The sequence below is a fragment of the Pristiophorus japonicus genome, chromosome 9, assembly GCF_044704955.1.
Source record: "Pristiophorus japonicus isolate sPriJap1 chromosome 9, sPriJap1.hap1, whole genome shotgun sequence".
Lineage (NCBI taxonomy): Eukaryota > Metazoa > Chordata > Chondrichthyes > Pristiophoridae > Pristiophorus > Pristiophorus japonicus.
Genome location: NC_091985.1, coordinates 65,421,850 through 65,439,095, shown reverse-complemented (window position 1 = coordinate 65,439,095; position 17,246 = coordinate 65,421,850). Strand labels below are relative to the sequence as shown.

At 41.3% G+C, this 17,246-nt stretch overlaps 1 protein-coding gene across 2 annotated transcripts in view; it reads right to left on the bottom strand.

Moving 5' to 3' along the window:
• The window catches only part of hhat (hedgehog acyltransferase), a 395,685-nt gene that overhangs the window by 186,426 nt on the left and 192,013 nt on the right, over positions 1 to 17,246 (bottom strand). For both annotated transcript variants that reach the window (XM_070888699.1, XM_070888698.1), the window contains exon 10: positions 8,391 to 8,592. In XM_070888699.1, coding sequence (XP_070744800.1) covers positions 8,391 to 8,592 — 202 coding nt within the window. The remainder of the gene's footprint in view (positions 1 to 8,390; positions 8,593 to 17,246) is intronic.

The following is a 17,246-nucleotide window of genomic DNA, read 5'->3' as shown; positions in this document are numbered from 1 at the left end:
GAAGGCAATAGATCAGGGCAGCACTGGGGGAAATGAAAACCAGAGTGAGCCAGGAAGGGACAGAATGTATAAACATAAAGGTGAGTCAGAAAGTGGGGTCAAAGCAGGTAAAAATGGTAAAAAAAACAAATTTAAAAGCTCTTTATCTGAATGCACGTAGCATTCGCAACAAAATAGATGAGTTGATGGCACAAATAGATACAAATGGGTACAATCTGATAGCCATTACAGAGTCATGGTTGCAAGGTGACCAGGACTGGGAATTAAATATTCTGGGGTATTTGACAATTTGGAAAGACAGACAGAAAGGAAAAGGAGGTGGGGTAGCACTGTTAATAAAGGATGAGATCAGTGTGTTGGTGAGAAATGATATTGGTTCAGAGGATCAAGATGTAGAATTAGTTTGGGTGGAGCTAAGGAATAATAAGGGGAAAAAGTCGCTGGTGGGCATAGTCTATAGCCCCCTAACAGTAGCTACTCTGTTGGACGGAGTATAAATCAAAACATAATGGAGGCGTGTAATAAAGGAACGGCAATAATCATGGGTGATTTTAATCTTCATATTGATTGGACAAAGCAAATTGGCCAGTGTAGCCTTGAGCAATAGTTCATAGAGTATATCCGGGATAGTTTCCTTGAACAGTACGTTGCGGAACCAACCAGGGAGCAGGCTATCTTAGATCAGGTACTGTGTAATGAGACAGGATTAATAAATTATCTCATAGTAAAGGATCCTCTAGGAATGAGTCACCATAACATGGTTTAATTTTAAATTCAGTTGGAGGGTGAGAAAGCTTGTTCTCAAACCAGGGTCCTAAGCTTAAATAAAGGAGACTACAAAGGTATGAGGGCAGAGTTAGCTAAAGTGGACTGGGAAAAGTTTGACAAATTTGCTGGAGTTCTTTGTGGATGTAATGTGCAGGGTGGATAAGGGGGAACCAGTGGATGTGGTGTATTTGGATTTCCAGAAGGCATTCAATAAGGTGCCATATAAAAGGTTACTGCACAAGATAAAAGTTCACGGGGTTGGGGTTAATACATTATCATAGATAGAGGATTGGCTAACTAACAGAAAACAGAGAGTCGGGATAAATGGCTGATTTTCCAGTTGGCAAACAGTGACCAGTGGGGTGCCGCAGGGATCGGTGCTGGGTCCTCAACTATTTACAATCTATATTAATGACTTGGAAGAAGGGACCGAGTGTAATGTAGCCAGGTTTGCTGATGATACAAAGATGGGTGGGAAAGCAAATTGTGAGGAGGACACAAAAAATCTGCAAAGGGATATTAGACAGGCTAAGTGAGTGGGCAAACATTTGGCAGATGGAGTATAATGTGGGAAAATGTGAAGTTATCCACTCTGGCAGAAAAAAATAGAAAAGCAAATTATAATTTAAATAGAGAAAAAATGCAAAGTGCTGCAGTACAGAGGGACCTGAGGGTCCTTGTGCATGAAACACAAAAAGTTAGTTAGCAAGTAATCAGGAAGGCAAATGGAATGTTGGCCTTTATTGCAAAGGGGATGGAGTGTAAAAGCAGAGAAGTCCTGCTACATCTGTACAGGGTAATGGTAAGGCCACACCTAGAGTACTGCGTACAGTTTTGGTCTCTGTATTTAAGGAAGGATATACTTGCATTGGAAGCTGTTCAGAGAAAGTTCACTAGGTTGATTCCGGAGATGAAGGGGTTGATTTATGAAGATAGGTTGAGGTTGGGCCTATACACATTGGAGTTCAGAAAAATGAGAGGTGATCTTATCGAAACTTATAAGATATTGAGGGGACTCGACGAAGTGGATGCAGAGAGGATATTTCCACTCATAGGGGAAACTAAAACTAGGGGACATAGTCTTAGAATAAGGGGCCACCCATTTAAAATTGAGATGAGGAGAAATTTCTTCTCTCAGAGAGTTGTAAATCTATGGAATTCTTTGCCCCAGAGAGCTGTGGAGACTGGGTCACTGAATATATTTAAGGCGGTGATAGACAGACTTTTGAGCGATAAGTGAGTAAAGGGTTATGGGGAGCGGGCAGGAAAGTGGAGTTGAGTCCATGGTCAGATCAGCCATGATCTTATTGAATAGCAGAGCAGGCTCGAGGGGCCAAATGGCCTACTCTTGCTCCTATTTCTTATGTTTCTTATGTAAGAGGCTACTGCTGAAAGTTCTACTGGAAACTCTTCATATTGCTACAGAACTGATACTTATTTTTCTAATATCATCAAAAACTTGGCACAAATATAATTTTAAACAAATTGTCTTATATTAACCATTACAATTTCACCACTTTAGTGGTGGTTTACGTTAAATTGGTATGATATTTCTGTACATCTGGCATTACTTAATAAATTAACAGTAGGATTTTTCCTTTCAAAGGCAAGCAATATATCCGACTTGTTAAATAGTATCTCAGTGACCAAAGTAGCTCAGCATGCAAGATCACTCATTTGTGAGAAAGGTTTGATCATTGTTTTTTAAATCACTGACATATGTTCTGAAGATGTTTTGAAATATGCATTTCTTTAGCATGTCCAGCAGAACTTAATTTACCACTTATCCACTCTACACACAGTGGCAAGAAATAAAAAGATGTAACATGGAGGGAGCCTAACAACGGTAATCCAAATGTCCATGTTTCAGTTGGTGCTTTATGTCTAATAATGTTCCTATTGATTTAGAAATTCTCATCAGAATCTCTGAAATTCCAGGAGCTATAACAAGTGCCAACTGTTTGAGTTAAAAGTGCTGTTACTAGTGTCTAATGTACTGCATCTCTCATTGTAATAAATAGATGCTTTTTTTAGGTTGCTAGCTGGAGAATTATTTAAGACTTTCTTGCGTACAGTATCACTTGTATCAATATTACTACGGGTGCTTTCAAGAATATGTCAATTTCATTACTTTCTCATGATATATATCCAGATAAAAATTGAATGGTATGAAACAATCAGTCACTTTTTAATTGGTTGGGAAATTCAGATTTGCCAAGTAATAAAATAAATTACAAGAATAATGAATGGCTACAGTAGACGATTCGAAAATTGACTGATGAAAGCGTGTACTTTAGGGGATAACTGTTCAAAAAGTATAAGTGGATAAATTATTCATGAAAAGCCAAATGAATTTATTTCATTTGCTGCTCTCGGAAGCAAAGAAATCTCAGAAGAAATAACTTAAGTGTCTAATTGTGTTGGCCTTGCTCAATTTTAATTTGATGGTATCCCTCTGCCATTTCGCACAGCAGGTTTATTTTAACACTAGGCAACTGCACATTTATAATGTAATGTCATAACTGCATTTCACCACAAAAGGAAGTAGCTGGGTCATTCAATCTCAGTTAATGTATAAAACGGGCGTATATAGGTGTCACCACACAGGTTTTGCTTTGATTTCATTTTTAAAATGAATGAACTAGATCAAATTACACACAAATGACAAAATCATGAATTTATTATATGCAGTTGGATCCCAAGTGATGGTATCATTTACAGACTGATTTGGTGTTCCAATCATAAAACTGGTAAGTACTTTTAGTGTTTAAAAAGTTTAAATAACAAAAATTAAATAAATTGACTATCTTATATAAATGCACATGAGTGAGAAGGAATAAGCCAACTACATGCGGTGATTGTATAATTTATGGAAACTTGTGGAAATGGTTATAGGTTGTGGCTTTATGTATGTGTATGTTTTGTTATTTTTGCAGTGCATTCCATTCACAAATGGCAAAATACAAATGTGGCATGTTTCACTGCTCTAAGCATGTAGACCCTACAAAATCTTTCTTTGCTCTCTTCTGTTTCACATAGTTTGCAATGTTCATCCACCATCATCTAGTTTTTGCAGTAGTTTTCCCTAAATGTAAGTGTAGTTTTCCTCATGTTCACTGAACATGAGGAAAATCATCTCTGATCCATAATTTATATCTACATACAAGGCCACATATATCCATCTAGAAGACCTGTCACATCCATTGGTCCTGGTGTACTTTACATCCTTTATTATAATTCCGTCTATCCAGTTTATATTCCAGATTCAACAGCAGCACTGTTTTAAATATGTACAGTGGGGTAATGTTTTTCATTAAGCACTCCCAGTCTATAGCTTTGCATGATTGGAGCACATACTGGGAATTCAGGTACACACCCCCAACAATTTTACATCCATTAACAATTAATGGGCAGAAAAATCATGGGAGGCACATGCCCAAATTTACAAGCCATGCCCCTGGAGTAAAGGTTTGTTGAATTTGTGTTATGATAGCCCGTGCATAATACCCAAAGATGCTGGTTGGTGATGCAACAGCAAAAAGCAAAGCAAGTAGTGAAGTGGATTTTTCAGCCATTGGGAACACACCAGATGTTCAGCTATATTAATTATGCAATAATATACAAGGCAAATTATGCAATTAAAAAAAGGATTTTAACACGAGTCACACAAGTAGATATCATAGGCCACAGATCTTAGCATTAAATATGAAACATAATATTGGGCTGAATCTTAACTCCCAAAAATGGGTGGGTTGGGGTCAGGTGAGATGTTAAAACTTTCAAAATTTCAAAACTGATGCTAACCCACCCACATGGGGTTTACTGGAGATGGGACAAGGTGCTGGTAGCTAATCCGCTCCCAGCAGGCGTTTTGGCCAATGAAATATTTAATGAAGCTGGCAGCCTCTGATTTAACCTGGTTTGCAGGTTTAACCATGTCCGGCCGGGGTTCCCAAGCTTTGGGAAACCCAGCAGCTGAAGGGAGGTGAGGAGTACTTCGGGTAAAGGTAAGTGCTTCCTCCTAGCCCCTCAAGCTCCCCCAGCCATCAAACCACCCCGCCACCTGGGATCGGTCCCCACCCCACCCCACCCCCAGCTGGGTCACACCTCCCTGGAGTCGGGGAATGAACACACACCGCCGGCCCCCTCCCCTCCCTCCCCTCCCACTAGCAGCAGCAGGCAACTTAACTGCAACTGCGGTCTACTCCGCAGTGCTCCCCGTCCGAATGGAAGCCAAGCCTGTCAATCAGGCTGACTTCCAAGCAGGGAACCTGCCAAATCAAAACTACACACAAGTTTTGCGGGGTAATCCGATTTCCGGGATTCCTGAAAGAAACTTCTCCTCCTTCCCCTCCTCCCACCGCTGTCGCGGCCTGCCCCTGTCACAGTTCAGCCCAATATGTATAAAATCTAAACAGGATACTTATGTTTTCCCAAGTTGGGCCACAAATATGAGAACGAGCGTGCAGTCTGTGGTATGCAATACAGTAAATGGAAGAATTTTTAAAAAGACAAGTAGTTAATCAGATGCATATTTACCAATGGAAAGGCATTTCAATGAACAATACTGAATGTGTGAATTTAAATGAGACCTTCCCTATTTAAACTCTGACTAATCTAGCTGCTCACCCTGCCATAAGTTGGGGGAATTCATTAATATTGTGAGTTGCTGAAAAAAATGCTAATTTTTTAATTGTTTGAACTCAAGTTACAGAATTTTAAAATCAAATCGTATTTTATTTATAGATCAATTGATATACTTGTCCTGGCTATACAAAATAATTCACAACTTTACTTCAGAAGACTAAATTCCCAGTTGAAGAGAGGAAATCTGTGATGTAAAGAGACACTAATAAATGTTTTTAAAGAATCATCTAAAAGTAATACACTGAGGATTTGCTGAACTAACAATGTTGTTTTGAATATTTTCCGTTAGAACATGGGAGAAACATATTGGGCTCAATTTTCCGCGATGACGTTTTTTTGCGTATTGAAGCGTTACGCCCATTTTTTTTTGGCCCCGTCTACTCCAAAAAAATAACTTGCAAGTTTCCCCGTTCTAATGCTTTTAATTGGCGACACGCAGCCTGTCCTTTAGCTTCGGGGGTTGGAGCCTAATATCTGCGCCGAAAAAAGGATGTCCTCCCTTCTGCGAAAAAAAAAGATGTCTTTTACGTGACTGCTATGGGCGCGTATGCCCAGTACCCCTCCTGGTCTGCATTCTTTGAGTGCTGTGTAAGAACTTTAATTCTCAGTGGAAAAATCAGAGCTACAATATGCAACGTGGTTCAAGGGCCAAACATTTCTCACAAGAGGAAGTGGAGGCACTAGTTACTGTAACTGAGGCCAGTTGGCACGAGCTGGACACCAGCAGAGGTCACATATAAGTTTCACCAAAAGAAAAGAAGAAATGCTGGAACCAGCTTGCAGAAGATTACTGTGCAATGATGACCACCCTGAAGTCTGGAAGCCAGTACAAAAAGAAGTGGCAGGACCTTGGTCAAGTAGTTAATGTAAGTAATATTTTGTTGCAGACAGCTGATTCACTGTCGGTGAACCTGAGGGAGGGAATGTCGCAGACAGCTGATACACTGTCGGTGAACATGAAGGAGAGAATGTCGGAAGTAACTGCTGCAATAAGGGAACATGCCCAGACCACCCGGCCATTGACAGAATCAACTGCCACCCCCACTCCAATCCCCAGATCAGCCTCTAAAGAGGCCCAAGCTGGGCCTTCCACATTACCGCCTGCCACGCGCCCCCATCAAGAATTACCCAAGATGCTCGAAAGAATAAGCTTGGTACCATACCAACCCGAGAAACGCCGCGCCACCTCCTGTGGGCAGGGGTGGAGTCAACAAGACTAAGCACAATGGGCAGTCTTAGAATAAAGGTGGAGGAGATGGGTGCAGCCTTTCTTTGCTGCTGTTGTTGTTGTTATTATTGTTGTTTCTGTTGTAACTATTCTCAAATTAAAAGTTTTTTGTAAGTTATGTACATTTACAAGTTTAAAAGTTTTTAAGTGATCTTAAAGTTTGTAAGTGATCATGTGAAAACTTTAAAGTTTTATACAAGAATATTTTTATTAAAGTTAAGATAAGTACAAAATTCAATAAAATATATTTTAAATTATAACTGAATCATTTCCATTATTTGTAGCTCAAAACAGCAGGAGAAAGCACTCAAACCTTCTTTCCTCTCTCTCTCCCCAAGGTCGATGCCCTAGTATGACCACACCCTGGTCTGCGCATGAGCAATAGGCTTACTTAGAATGGGAAGCTAGGCATTCAATGAAGACATCTGAGGCAACAAAGTCTAATGCAATTCTTTAATTTTGGATTTTTTTTCAAAATACCACCCCACCACCGACCGAACATCTCCTCACTGGGCTCGAGGGTCGGCCGGCAGAATCACTCCCTTGCCCGGACACAGGGGCTCGGCGTTCACCTCCACCCCACCCCCACCTGCCCCGGGCTTCTTTTGAAGCTGCTGTATAGCCTAAGGGTTCTCATTCCTTCAGTTGGGCTTCCACCCCCCCCCCGCCCCCCACCGGGCTTCTTTTGAAGCCAAGCCCCGAGCCCATGTTTCTGGGCGAGGGAGTAACTCTGCCGGCCGACACGCTGACCCTCGAGTCCGGTGAGATGTTCAGTAGTAGTGGCATGGTACTTTGAAAAAAAATCAAAAATTAAAGAATTCACTTTGAAAAAATTAAGCTTCATGATGCATATTCTTTGCCTTCTTGACTCCTTCCAAAACTTCGCCTGAAAACAATGGCGTCTTTCTGCGCTAATTATTTAATGTGCGCTGGTTTTTCTTAAGTGTCCAGAAGGTTTTTTGGGAGTGGTCACATATGTCGTCCTAGGAAAAATGTAAGTTGGCCAAACTTGCTTAAATGTGAAAAATTGGTGCAGACATCAGGTTACGCCACCCCCCTCCCATGACGCAAAAAAATACTAACCTAAAAAAAATCGTACCTAATTGAGTTACGCTGGTGCGGAAACTTTGGGGAAACTGAGAGATTTTAATTTACGCCAAAAGGGGCGCACGCCAAAAAACAGCGCAGATAACTGGGAAAAATTGAGCCCATAGTTTCCAGCACAGGACATTTCACTGAACAAAAACAAAAGTGCATGCAAATAGAAAATCATTCTCAGTTACCCATCTTCCCCTCATTTCTATTCACTAATTACACTAATTAACCTACTGGGTATACACTTCAGCTAAATTACATTTTCATTGCATATATAAGTTTGAAATTAAAATTTCAAGTGTTACAGCTGGTGATGACTACTAAGCAAATCTTCCATTTTAATTTAATGAGCACTAGGGCTGAACAGCAAGAAACAATAATCATCACTTTGCAATGTGCCTTACAATTACCTTTCCATAAATTATGTTTTAGAATGCATTAGTATGGAGGAAGATTGATTAATTGAGACACTAGTCTATTCACTAATTAGCTACCTTTCTCCAAATGGGTGCTTCAATTCCACACCAATGGGGGACTTTTAAAACATTTTACAATTTAAATTGTGATTCACAGAAAGCAAGCATTCATTCACAAATGAGGAACACAAAGTCCTGTAACATTCTCCAAGTGGATATATAAACTCGGCACTTACAATAATCTCTTGAGCAGGTGAAATGGAACAGATCACCTTCAATATATTTTCTATCATTACTCCAGCCCAGTTCAAAGCTGCCCAGTTTAGCATGAAGTTATGGCCACCATGCCAGTAGCACACAAAGCTAAAGGCAATGGCAGAAGCGAACATCATCCTTAGCAATCCATGCCGTGAGCCTCCCAATGGGACATAAATGTACCTGTAATAACAAGAAATCCATTGGTAATTAATACAGCATTAAGAGGTTAGGTTGAAACATGCCGTTGCTATAAAATGTTTGAGGAGTTATACCCAAAGGAAAATAAATTAAACTCCAGCCTTGCTGATAGCTGAAATACAAGTCCTGATTTTAACCTTGCCTACCCTGCATGAACAGTGTGGCTGGGGAATTAATAGGCAGTCAGGCGCTAAATACTGCATTCCCAACACCTGCGTGCCCACCGCCATTTCAACCCTGCCGATTTGCGTTGCCAGGAAGTCGCTCGCCACAGGGTGGCAGGTGCCCCATCAGTAATTAAAAGTAAGGTTTCGATAACATAACTCACACCCCAACTTTTAATTTATAATTTAACAGAGAATTGGCATGAATTGCGAACAGTCCCAGAGTCTCCAGCAAGCAGGATCCAAGCCAGAAAAGGTCCAGGTAAATTTAACTTTCTTTTTACAGCTTTATTTAAAATGTTTCCTTGTAGGACAGGAGGGCCAGATGTGGCCCCACAAGGAATGCTTGGCCTCCTTTGCCCCGGGCTTATTCCTGCCTGATAGCAATACCCTCCCAAGCCCCTGTCGCTTGACATCTTGCTCCCACCTCTCGACCTCAACATCACCCTCGCCAGCTTCAGGTGGGAGTCTCCATTGGCTAATTTAAATGAGATCCGGAAGTGCCCACGAGATCATTTCGCACTCCCACCCCAGGTTAAAATCAGGACTACGCTGTCTGGAGGTTAGCGCTGTGGATTTCACTGCATATGCAAATACTTCAAACTTTATAAATAAATAAATATTTTACAGTGCAGTTCCCCTTTACGTAAATGGAAAAGTACACGAGTGATTGGAGGTAAAAGAAAAATATTTCTTGTATGTATCTTAATTACTTCTGAAAATAGATAACTTAGTTCCGCAAACAAACAGTTATATTGGAATAGCTGCCACTATATTCTAGAGGTATTATAGCTTCTACGTGCAGAGGTTGGATCATTGGTTAAGGGTACTACTTAGATTTCTGTGAGACTTATCCACTTTTGATTTTTGTCTACTTGTGTTTAAAACCATCAAGACTAGATTCAGTCAGTGTCTATGGGCTCAATTTTCCCCAATGCCGTTTTTTGGCGTACTTGAAGAGTTACGCCCGTTTTTTGGGGGACCAACTATGCCAGAAAACATCTTCCAACTTTCCCTGTTTGAATTGTTGATTTTGGAGCCGCGTAGCCTGTCCTTTAGCTTTGGGGGGGGTGGAGCCTAAGATCTGCGCCAAAAAGATCAGGTTGTCAGGGTGACGAGGGATACACTGCAGGCTGAGGCTGGAAAGTGAAACATACCAACACATTCTGGCCAGCTCTTAGCAACCTGCATAAGCACCTTGCACATTGCAGCAGCTTACCAGCATTAAATTATTGAAGAATTTATGCGTAAAAGTCTATCCACCCCCCTCCTCTCCCGGTGCCGGGTGTACTCCTAATCCTGGCCGAAAGGCCTTCCCCCCCTCTTTCCTCTCCCCTGTCTCTCCCTCTCTGCTGCTGTCCTGGCTGTGGAACTGCATCTGCTGCATTGATTCTCTTACCTGCGCCGATTTTGTTAACTACCCAGAAGGTTTTTCCAGAGTGGTCACATACGCTGTCCTAAGAAAAATTGGAGTAAATTGGAGCTGGCCAAACTTGTTTAAATGGACAGAATTGGTGCGGGTGGCAGGTTACATCCCCAATGAGGTAAAAAAATCGTAGCCTAAAAAAATCCTGCCTAAGTCAATTACGCTAGCGCAGAAACTTTGGGGAAATTTGGAGATTTTAATTTACTCCAAAAACAGTGGACGCCAAAAATACAGCGCAGATAATTGCATTTTTTTTGCGTAGTTGAAGAGTTACACTCGATTTTTTGGGGCCCAGGTACGTGTTCTAAGTTTCCCCGTTGGATCTCTTCAGTTTGGCATGGCCTAACCCGAGGGGAGTGGAGCCTTGATCTGCGCCAAAAAGATGGGGCTGCCATGGTAACCAGGGCTCTCTCTCTCTCTTCCCCACCCTCCTCCTCCCCACCACCGCCCCCGCCCCCCACGGGGACTGAGAATGGAACCAGACAGCCTTCCTGTATGTGTGAACCGGGGACCGACTCTCTCTCTCTCATGGGACCGGACTGTGTGTGTGAACCGGGGACTGTGAATACAACCGGGCAGCCTTCCTGTGTGTGGGACCAAGAATGGGACCAGACAGCCTTCAGGCGGGTTCGGAGGCAAGTTGCTGCTGTGTGTTTTTCAATTCATTCACTGTGTCCGGGCATCTGCTGCGCCGCTTTCCTTACCTGCGTCGATTTCCTTAACTGTAGGGAAGGTTTTTCTGGAGAGGCCACATACGCTCGCCTAATCAGAACTGGAGTAACTCTCAGCTGGCCAAACTTCCCTAAATGGCCAGAAGTGGCGTAGGTGGCTGGTTACACCCTTTCGGCTGAAAAAAATTGACTTAAAAAATTCATAACTAACTGAGTTACACTGGTGCAAACTGATTGGGGAAACTGGGGATTTTTAAGTTAGGCCAGAAAAAGCAGCCTGCTCAAAAAAAACGGCGCAAATACTGAGGAAAATTGGGCCCATACCTCTCCGCCTCTCTTTCCTCCTTTAAGACGCTCCTTAAAATCTAACTCTTTCACCAAGCTTTTGGTCATCTGCCTTAATTTCTTCTTTTGTGGTTCGGTGGCAAATTTATCTGTTTTGTCTTGTAATACTTGGGACATTTTATCATGTTAAAGATGCTATATAAATAAAAATTATTATTATTAAGGTTATTATTTACACTGCAGGCATACTTTTATTCATGGAATTTGAATACCTTACGCACAGTTAACATACATTCTTAATGTAAAACCCAGTAAAGCCCAAGACAATTGTTTTATTCTCACTAATGATTAACTTCAAAGCATCATCTCGTGTTTTCCATTTTCATGATTTGAGAGTTCATGACTAGTAATTTCTTTCTTCTCAACAACTGCTGTTTGAGTTCCTCTTGACCCAGTTTCTAAAGATGGCAATGCATCTGATTTTTTGTTGTTGCATAAAAGTACCTGAACTAAAGGATAAACATCGAAAAAGAGTTAAGCAGGCTGTTGTGGATTTAACTTCATTGGTATTTTGTGAAAACATTATACCTATTAATGTTACATCTCATCTGACTGCAGATTTGTATCCATTTCGTGGTCCCATGTACATGTTTGACAGCTTATTTTGTGAAAGGTGAGCAGCAAAGGCTTTTTGGGAGGGGATAGGAGAGATTTGGCCAAGGCAACATGGTAATCATCTATGACATAGGGCTCAAGTTTCGGACCCCCGCTAGAACGGCGCACATCGGAGAGCCCTGCCTAATTTCTGCCGAATACTTACCTTGCGATTCTCGGATATATGGCGGGCCGTTTCCAGCTTGGTGCAGCGCAGCAGGAGCCCTGCGCCAAAAACAGTGCCAGCAGCTGCGCACGGCGCAGTAGCTCCTGGCCCTCCCAGCGCGTCCTGTCTCCGGACGACGAGCCTATCCCTGGCCGAAGGGACGTCGCCCCTATCCCGGGCCGAGTGGCCTGACTGCCCTTACCTCTACGGCGGTGGGGCCCGCCCGAGCAGCTCTTCAGTAGGCTGTTGGAGGGCTCCCGGTGCTGCAGTAGGTGAGTAGGAACTTTTTATTTTTTTTTGATTGATTGATTTATTGGTTTATTTATTGATTTATTTATCACTTATTATTGATGATGGCTCTTTATTGGTAAAAGTGAAGTGTTAATGCTTTGTAAAATCCCCTAACTTCCCTTCCCCCTCCCTCCCATCTCTCGCTACTTGCGCCTAATTTATAAAGTAGGCAAGGTTTTTCTGAGCGTACAAAAATCGACACTTACTCCGTTCTAAGTTAGTTTGGAGTAACTTTTTGCTGCCTAAACTTGCAAAACAGACATAAGTGGCTGGTAACGCCCCCTTTTGAAAAAAACACTATACTAAAACCAACTAGAACTGGAGCAAACTAAATGCCGAGAATTGCGATTTCTAAGATACTCAATACTAAACTAGTTGCTCCAAAAAAATAGGAGCAACTTGAACCGAAACTTGAGCCCAATGATACAGCGTGTGTCTTTGCACTTACCCAGAACTTCCAACACATTTGCAACAGCGCTTTTCAAAAACATTCTAATTAGCATGATAGATTCTTTGTTTACTGATTGACAGGCTTGGTTCCCTGTCGGGCGGGGAATGCCACAAAGGAGGCAGCAGGCTAGGAGCAGGTATGGAGCCTGCAGCTCGGTTAGTGGGAGCATGGGATCCGGATCTTTGTTGTGGGGGGGGGGGGGTCCGATCTCCGTCCCAGAAATGGAGGGGGGTGATCCGACGGCAGGCAGGGAAGCAGGTAAACTTGTTGGACTGGGAAGAAGCACTCATGCTCCTCCTGGCCCACAAGCAGTTCTGTAAGGCACTTACCTTTTCCATGAAGCAGTCCTCGCCTCCCTTTAGATACTGGGTTAAACCGGGAAGATAGGTTAAATCTGAGGCATGCAGCTTCATTACAATATTTAAATGGGCAACCCACCTCCTGGGAGTAGGTTGGCTGCCCGCACCCTGGTAAAACCGGATGTTTGTGGGTTGGAGGCAGGTTGGTGTTGGGGTTCGGGTTTTAAATATTTTAACACCCCACCCGACCCCAAACCACACAATATTTTTGTGGTTATAATTACCCCAAGAACTCAAAAGATGCTGATGGAGTTTGTAATGTTCACTTCATGTATGGTAATTGGATGTAGCAGATCGCCCACTGCTCGATTTTCAATTGAATGAAAATCATCAAACAGGTCGATAATGGGCAAGCAATCCATTCCATCAGATTACCACCCACGTGTTGAAGACTAAAATTTACCCCCATTGGTAGGTAAAATAAATTTATAACTACATTTTTCCAGGGCACCTGATTTATATTCTACGTATACTGTAGGCTGGTCAAGAAATAAACTATTCCTTTTTGATTTTCTGACTGCATATTTTTTATTGCTTAAGTACAGACTTTTGTTGTGGTTATGAAACCCTGGCTCCCAAGTTATACAAGTTTTATAACTTAAATTATCTTCAAGCCCGGATTCTTTAAAAAATGTTCTGAATTAGTATTACCATCACGTAGCAATGCATGATCTCACTTAAAGCAATCAGAAAAAAAACGGAAAAATAAACTGATGAGCAGGTTCTGAAAGGTACCTTGTGCACATTTTGAGCACTTTTTGTAATAGGTATGATTGCCAATCATTTCTTTTGTACAAAACAGACAGCTAAGAAGCAGAAACAGATTTAGATTACATGGAGTGTAAGCATTGACCACTGAATCAGTATCATCCCAATTTCCCCAAGCCTTGGTTTTAAAAGTAACCTGATAGGAAAGACTTCATTTCCTCCAATAGTTGGCAAAACACTGAGCTAATGGTATTTTGCATCGGTCAATCAAAAGGAGCATATAAATGTGAAAGCTGAATAGGAAGTAAATGATAAATATTATTAAAATGAGCTGTGGATTATAAGAAAGATTTGCATTTATACAGTGCCTTTTATAATCTCAGGACTTCTCAAAGTGCTTTACAGCCAATGAAGTACTTTTGAAGTGTAGTCACTGTAGGAAATGCTGCATCCAATCTGTGCACAGCAAGCTCCCACAGACAACAATGTAATAATGGCCAGATAATCTGTTTTTTTTGTGATGTTGAGTGAGGGATAAATATTGACCGGTGATAACTGCCCTGCTCTTCTTCAAATAATGCCATGGGATCTTTTACATCCATCTGAGAGTGCAAACGAGGCCTCAGATTAATTTCTCATCCACAAGCCGACACCCCCAGCGGACGGAAAATTCAGCTATATTCTGCAGAGAATCTCAACAGAAGACAGAAGACACCCATAAAGTGTCGTGGTTCTTGGGAGGTAGATTTTTTGCTGAAGAAAATCAAAAATAAAACTTTATGGGATTAAATATCATGCCCTCCTGAAGCTGAACCACTCAGAGGGTTAATATATTGTGCTTCCATCTTTAAAATCCAGCTCACTTTGATGAGACTTAAGTCTCCTCTGCCAGCTGTATAAGTCCTGCATGATATCTGTTTTGAGTCTCAACTCAGCTATTGGGAGTCCTTGATCATGGCAAAACAGTTCACATTTTGGCAATCTCATTCAGTTATCGCCCGCTTATATTATGGAACAACGTCCAGTGGATGCAGTTTCCAAATATATGCCTGTTCCCTTGGTGCCAAAACATTCCATTTATCCTGCAGTACATATTCAGCATGCACAAAACTCATTATAGCTGCAGACTTACCTCAATGCTAAGAGAATGTCCATTCTTTTGTGTAAACCAAAAATCAGCACCCATGCACAGAATCCACGCTAGCAGCTAAAAGCACTTACCTTCCAGGGATAGTATGCAACATTCCTTCCAAAAGAGGATTTCAGTAACTTCAATAGCATCAGTCCACTTCACTTAGCTAACCAAAGAGACTACAGTGGCATACTTGATATCAGTGCCAATTTTATAAAGTAAAAGAGTTATCAGAGAAGCCATAAAGAAGACTGACATGAGAAATGGAAAAATACACACTGGTGCAAAAAAGATCGTCAATCTTGGAAAAGGATCACAGTCACATTGTCAGGCAAAATAGAGGGAACTTTAATTTCTATCTGGCCATACTATATCTGACCTGGAAATGTTTAAAAAGAAATCAACCCTTTCCAATTAAAACAATAGGACTTTGGGAGATAGATACAAAAATAAGTAATGGGCCAAAAATTCCGGCCTCGCCGGGTCCGTACCAAGTTTTTTGGGGTGAGATGCGCATGCGCTGAAAACGGGCTTTTCCGATCAGTCAAGATTTCTTTAGACAGATCTGCTGCATCCCCGCAGAAAGGATATTTACACGGGAGAGATTGGGCTATTTGCCCAACTCATGCCCAGCGAATTTCCTTCAAACTTTTACGCCTGGTAAAAACAGGCGCATAGCTTACTTTTACCAGTGTAAGAGTTTTAAAACATAAAAATTAAATTTAATCATTCATTTTTATGTTAAAAACTCTTTCCATTAAGATGTTTATTTTTAACCCTATTAAAACAAAAAAATTTTTTTTTCTAAAACATTTAATTTCAATTAATTTTAATTGGCCCAGAAATCCCGGCCTCCCTAGGTCCGTACGAAGTTTCTACGGACCTGGGAAGGCATCGGAAAAGCCGGTTTTCAGCACGCAATGCGCATGTGCTGAAAACTGGCTTTTCCGATCTGTCAAGTTTCTGGCTTGATAGATCCTCCACATCTCAGGAACGAGGACATTTGCAAGAGCAAGATTGTGATATTTACCCATATCTTGCCCAGCAAATGTCCTCAAAACTCTTGTGCTTGATGAAAGCAGGCGCATAGCCTACTTTTACAGGTGTAAGGGTTTTAAAATACACAAAAACATTGTAAAATAACATTATAAAAACACATTTTATTGTTTAAAAACTCTCCCCACTACGGTAAGTTTATTTTAAAGCATAATTTTAAAAACTTTAAAAATCGGGAAAATATATATATTTTTTAAATACATTAATATGGCTGACTTTGAAGCTATTTTTCTGAATGCTCACTCCTTGCCTGCTGGGAGCATATAGTGTAAGATCATGGGCCATGCACCTGTGATTTCACCATATGTTCTCCATAGCGGGTGGGTAGCTCTATGGAAGTATGCGTTCAGAAAATCTGCCCCTATTCAACTATGCCAATCTGGAAAACTAGCAAAAGGTAATGTAAAGCTTCAGAAAAGAAGCCACAGATCCAAAAAAGCTGACAACTCAAAATACAGCACTGACTATAGGCCACTGGCATTTGAAAACAAATCACTACACTGAAATACAATGGGAGATAGACTTGTTGTAGCTGAAGGTGCAGGATCACCCATCACTTGTTGTAAATAGAAAACAGTTGAATTTAGATATTTCTGAAGGTGCAATGGTTAACGGCTAACGGTGCAAGAAATATTTTCTAAGTGGACTTTAGAAATGTACATAGAAATTGAATTATTCGATGCATTTTTCAGCATTTTGATGTCTACTGTAATCCTGCCTTTCAAGTCAAGAATCATTTCTCGCGGAAAGACTTCTGATATTTTAAATACTCAACTAAGGATTTGTTACAAATTTCTTTTGAATTTTGTACCATTAGAAGTTATGAAGCAAGTGAAACATTACATAGGAGAAAGGAGCAAGGTAATGAAATAAGCCTATCAAACTGTGTCGGGTTTGAATAAACCAAACCAAATTGCTTTTTCAGACCTAATTTTTTTAAATATTAAACCAAAGTAAAAATGTGTCACAGCAAATCATATTGTGTCCAAGTATGCTGTTTGGAGACTTGGAGGGGTCGATTTTAATTTTTGGATGCCCGTTCTGGCGGTGATTTTGAGGCCTCGACTTCATATAAATTTGGCTGGGACACCAAACAGGTGTTCTGATGCAGCTCGCCAGTTTAAGACTGTAAGATCAGGCCGGGGCAGCCGTCATCAAGGTAAGTTGCAGTAAGGGGGTTGTTGCGAACACGGGGAATAGCAGTGCCGGGCAGGCAGTGGCCCAGATTATTTTTGTGGGAGCACACCTGCTCCTCCAGGCCCCACAAAAATAA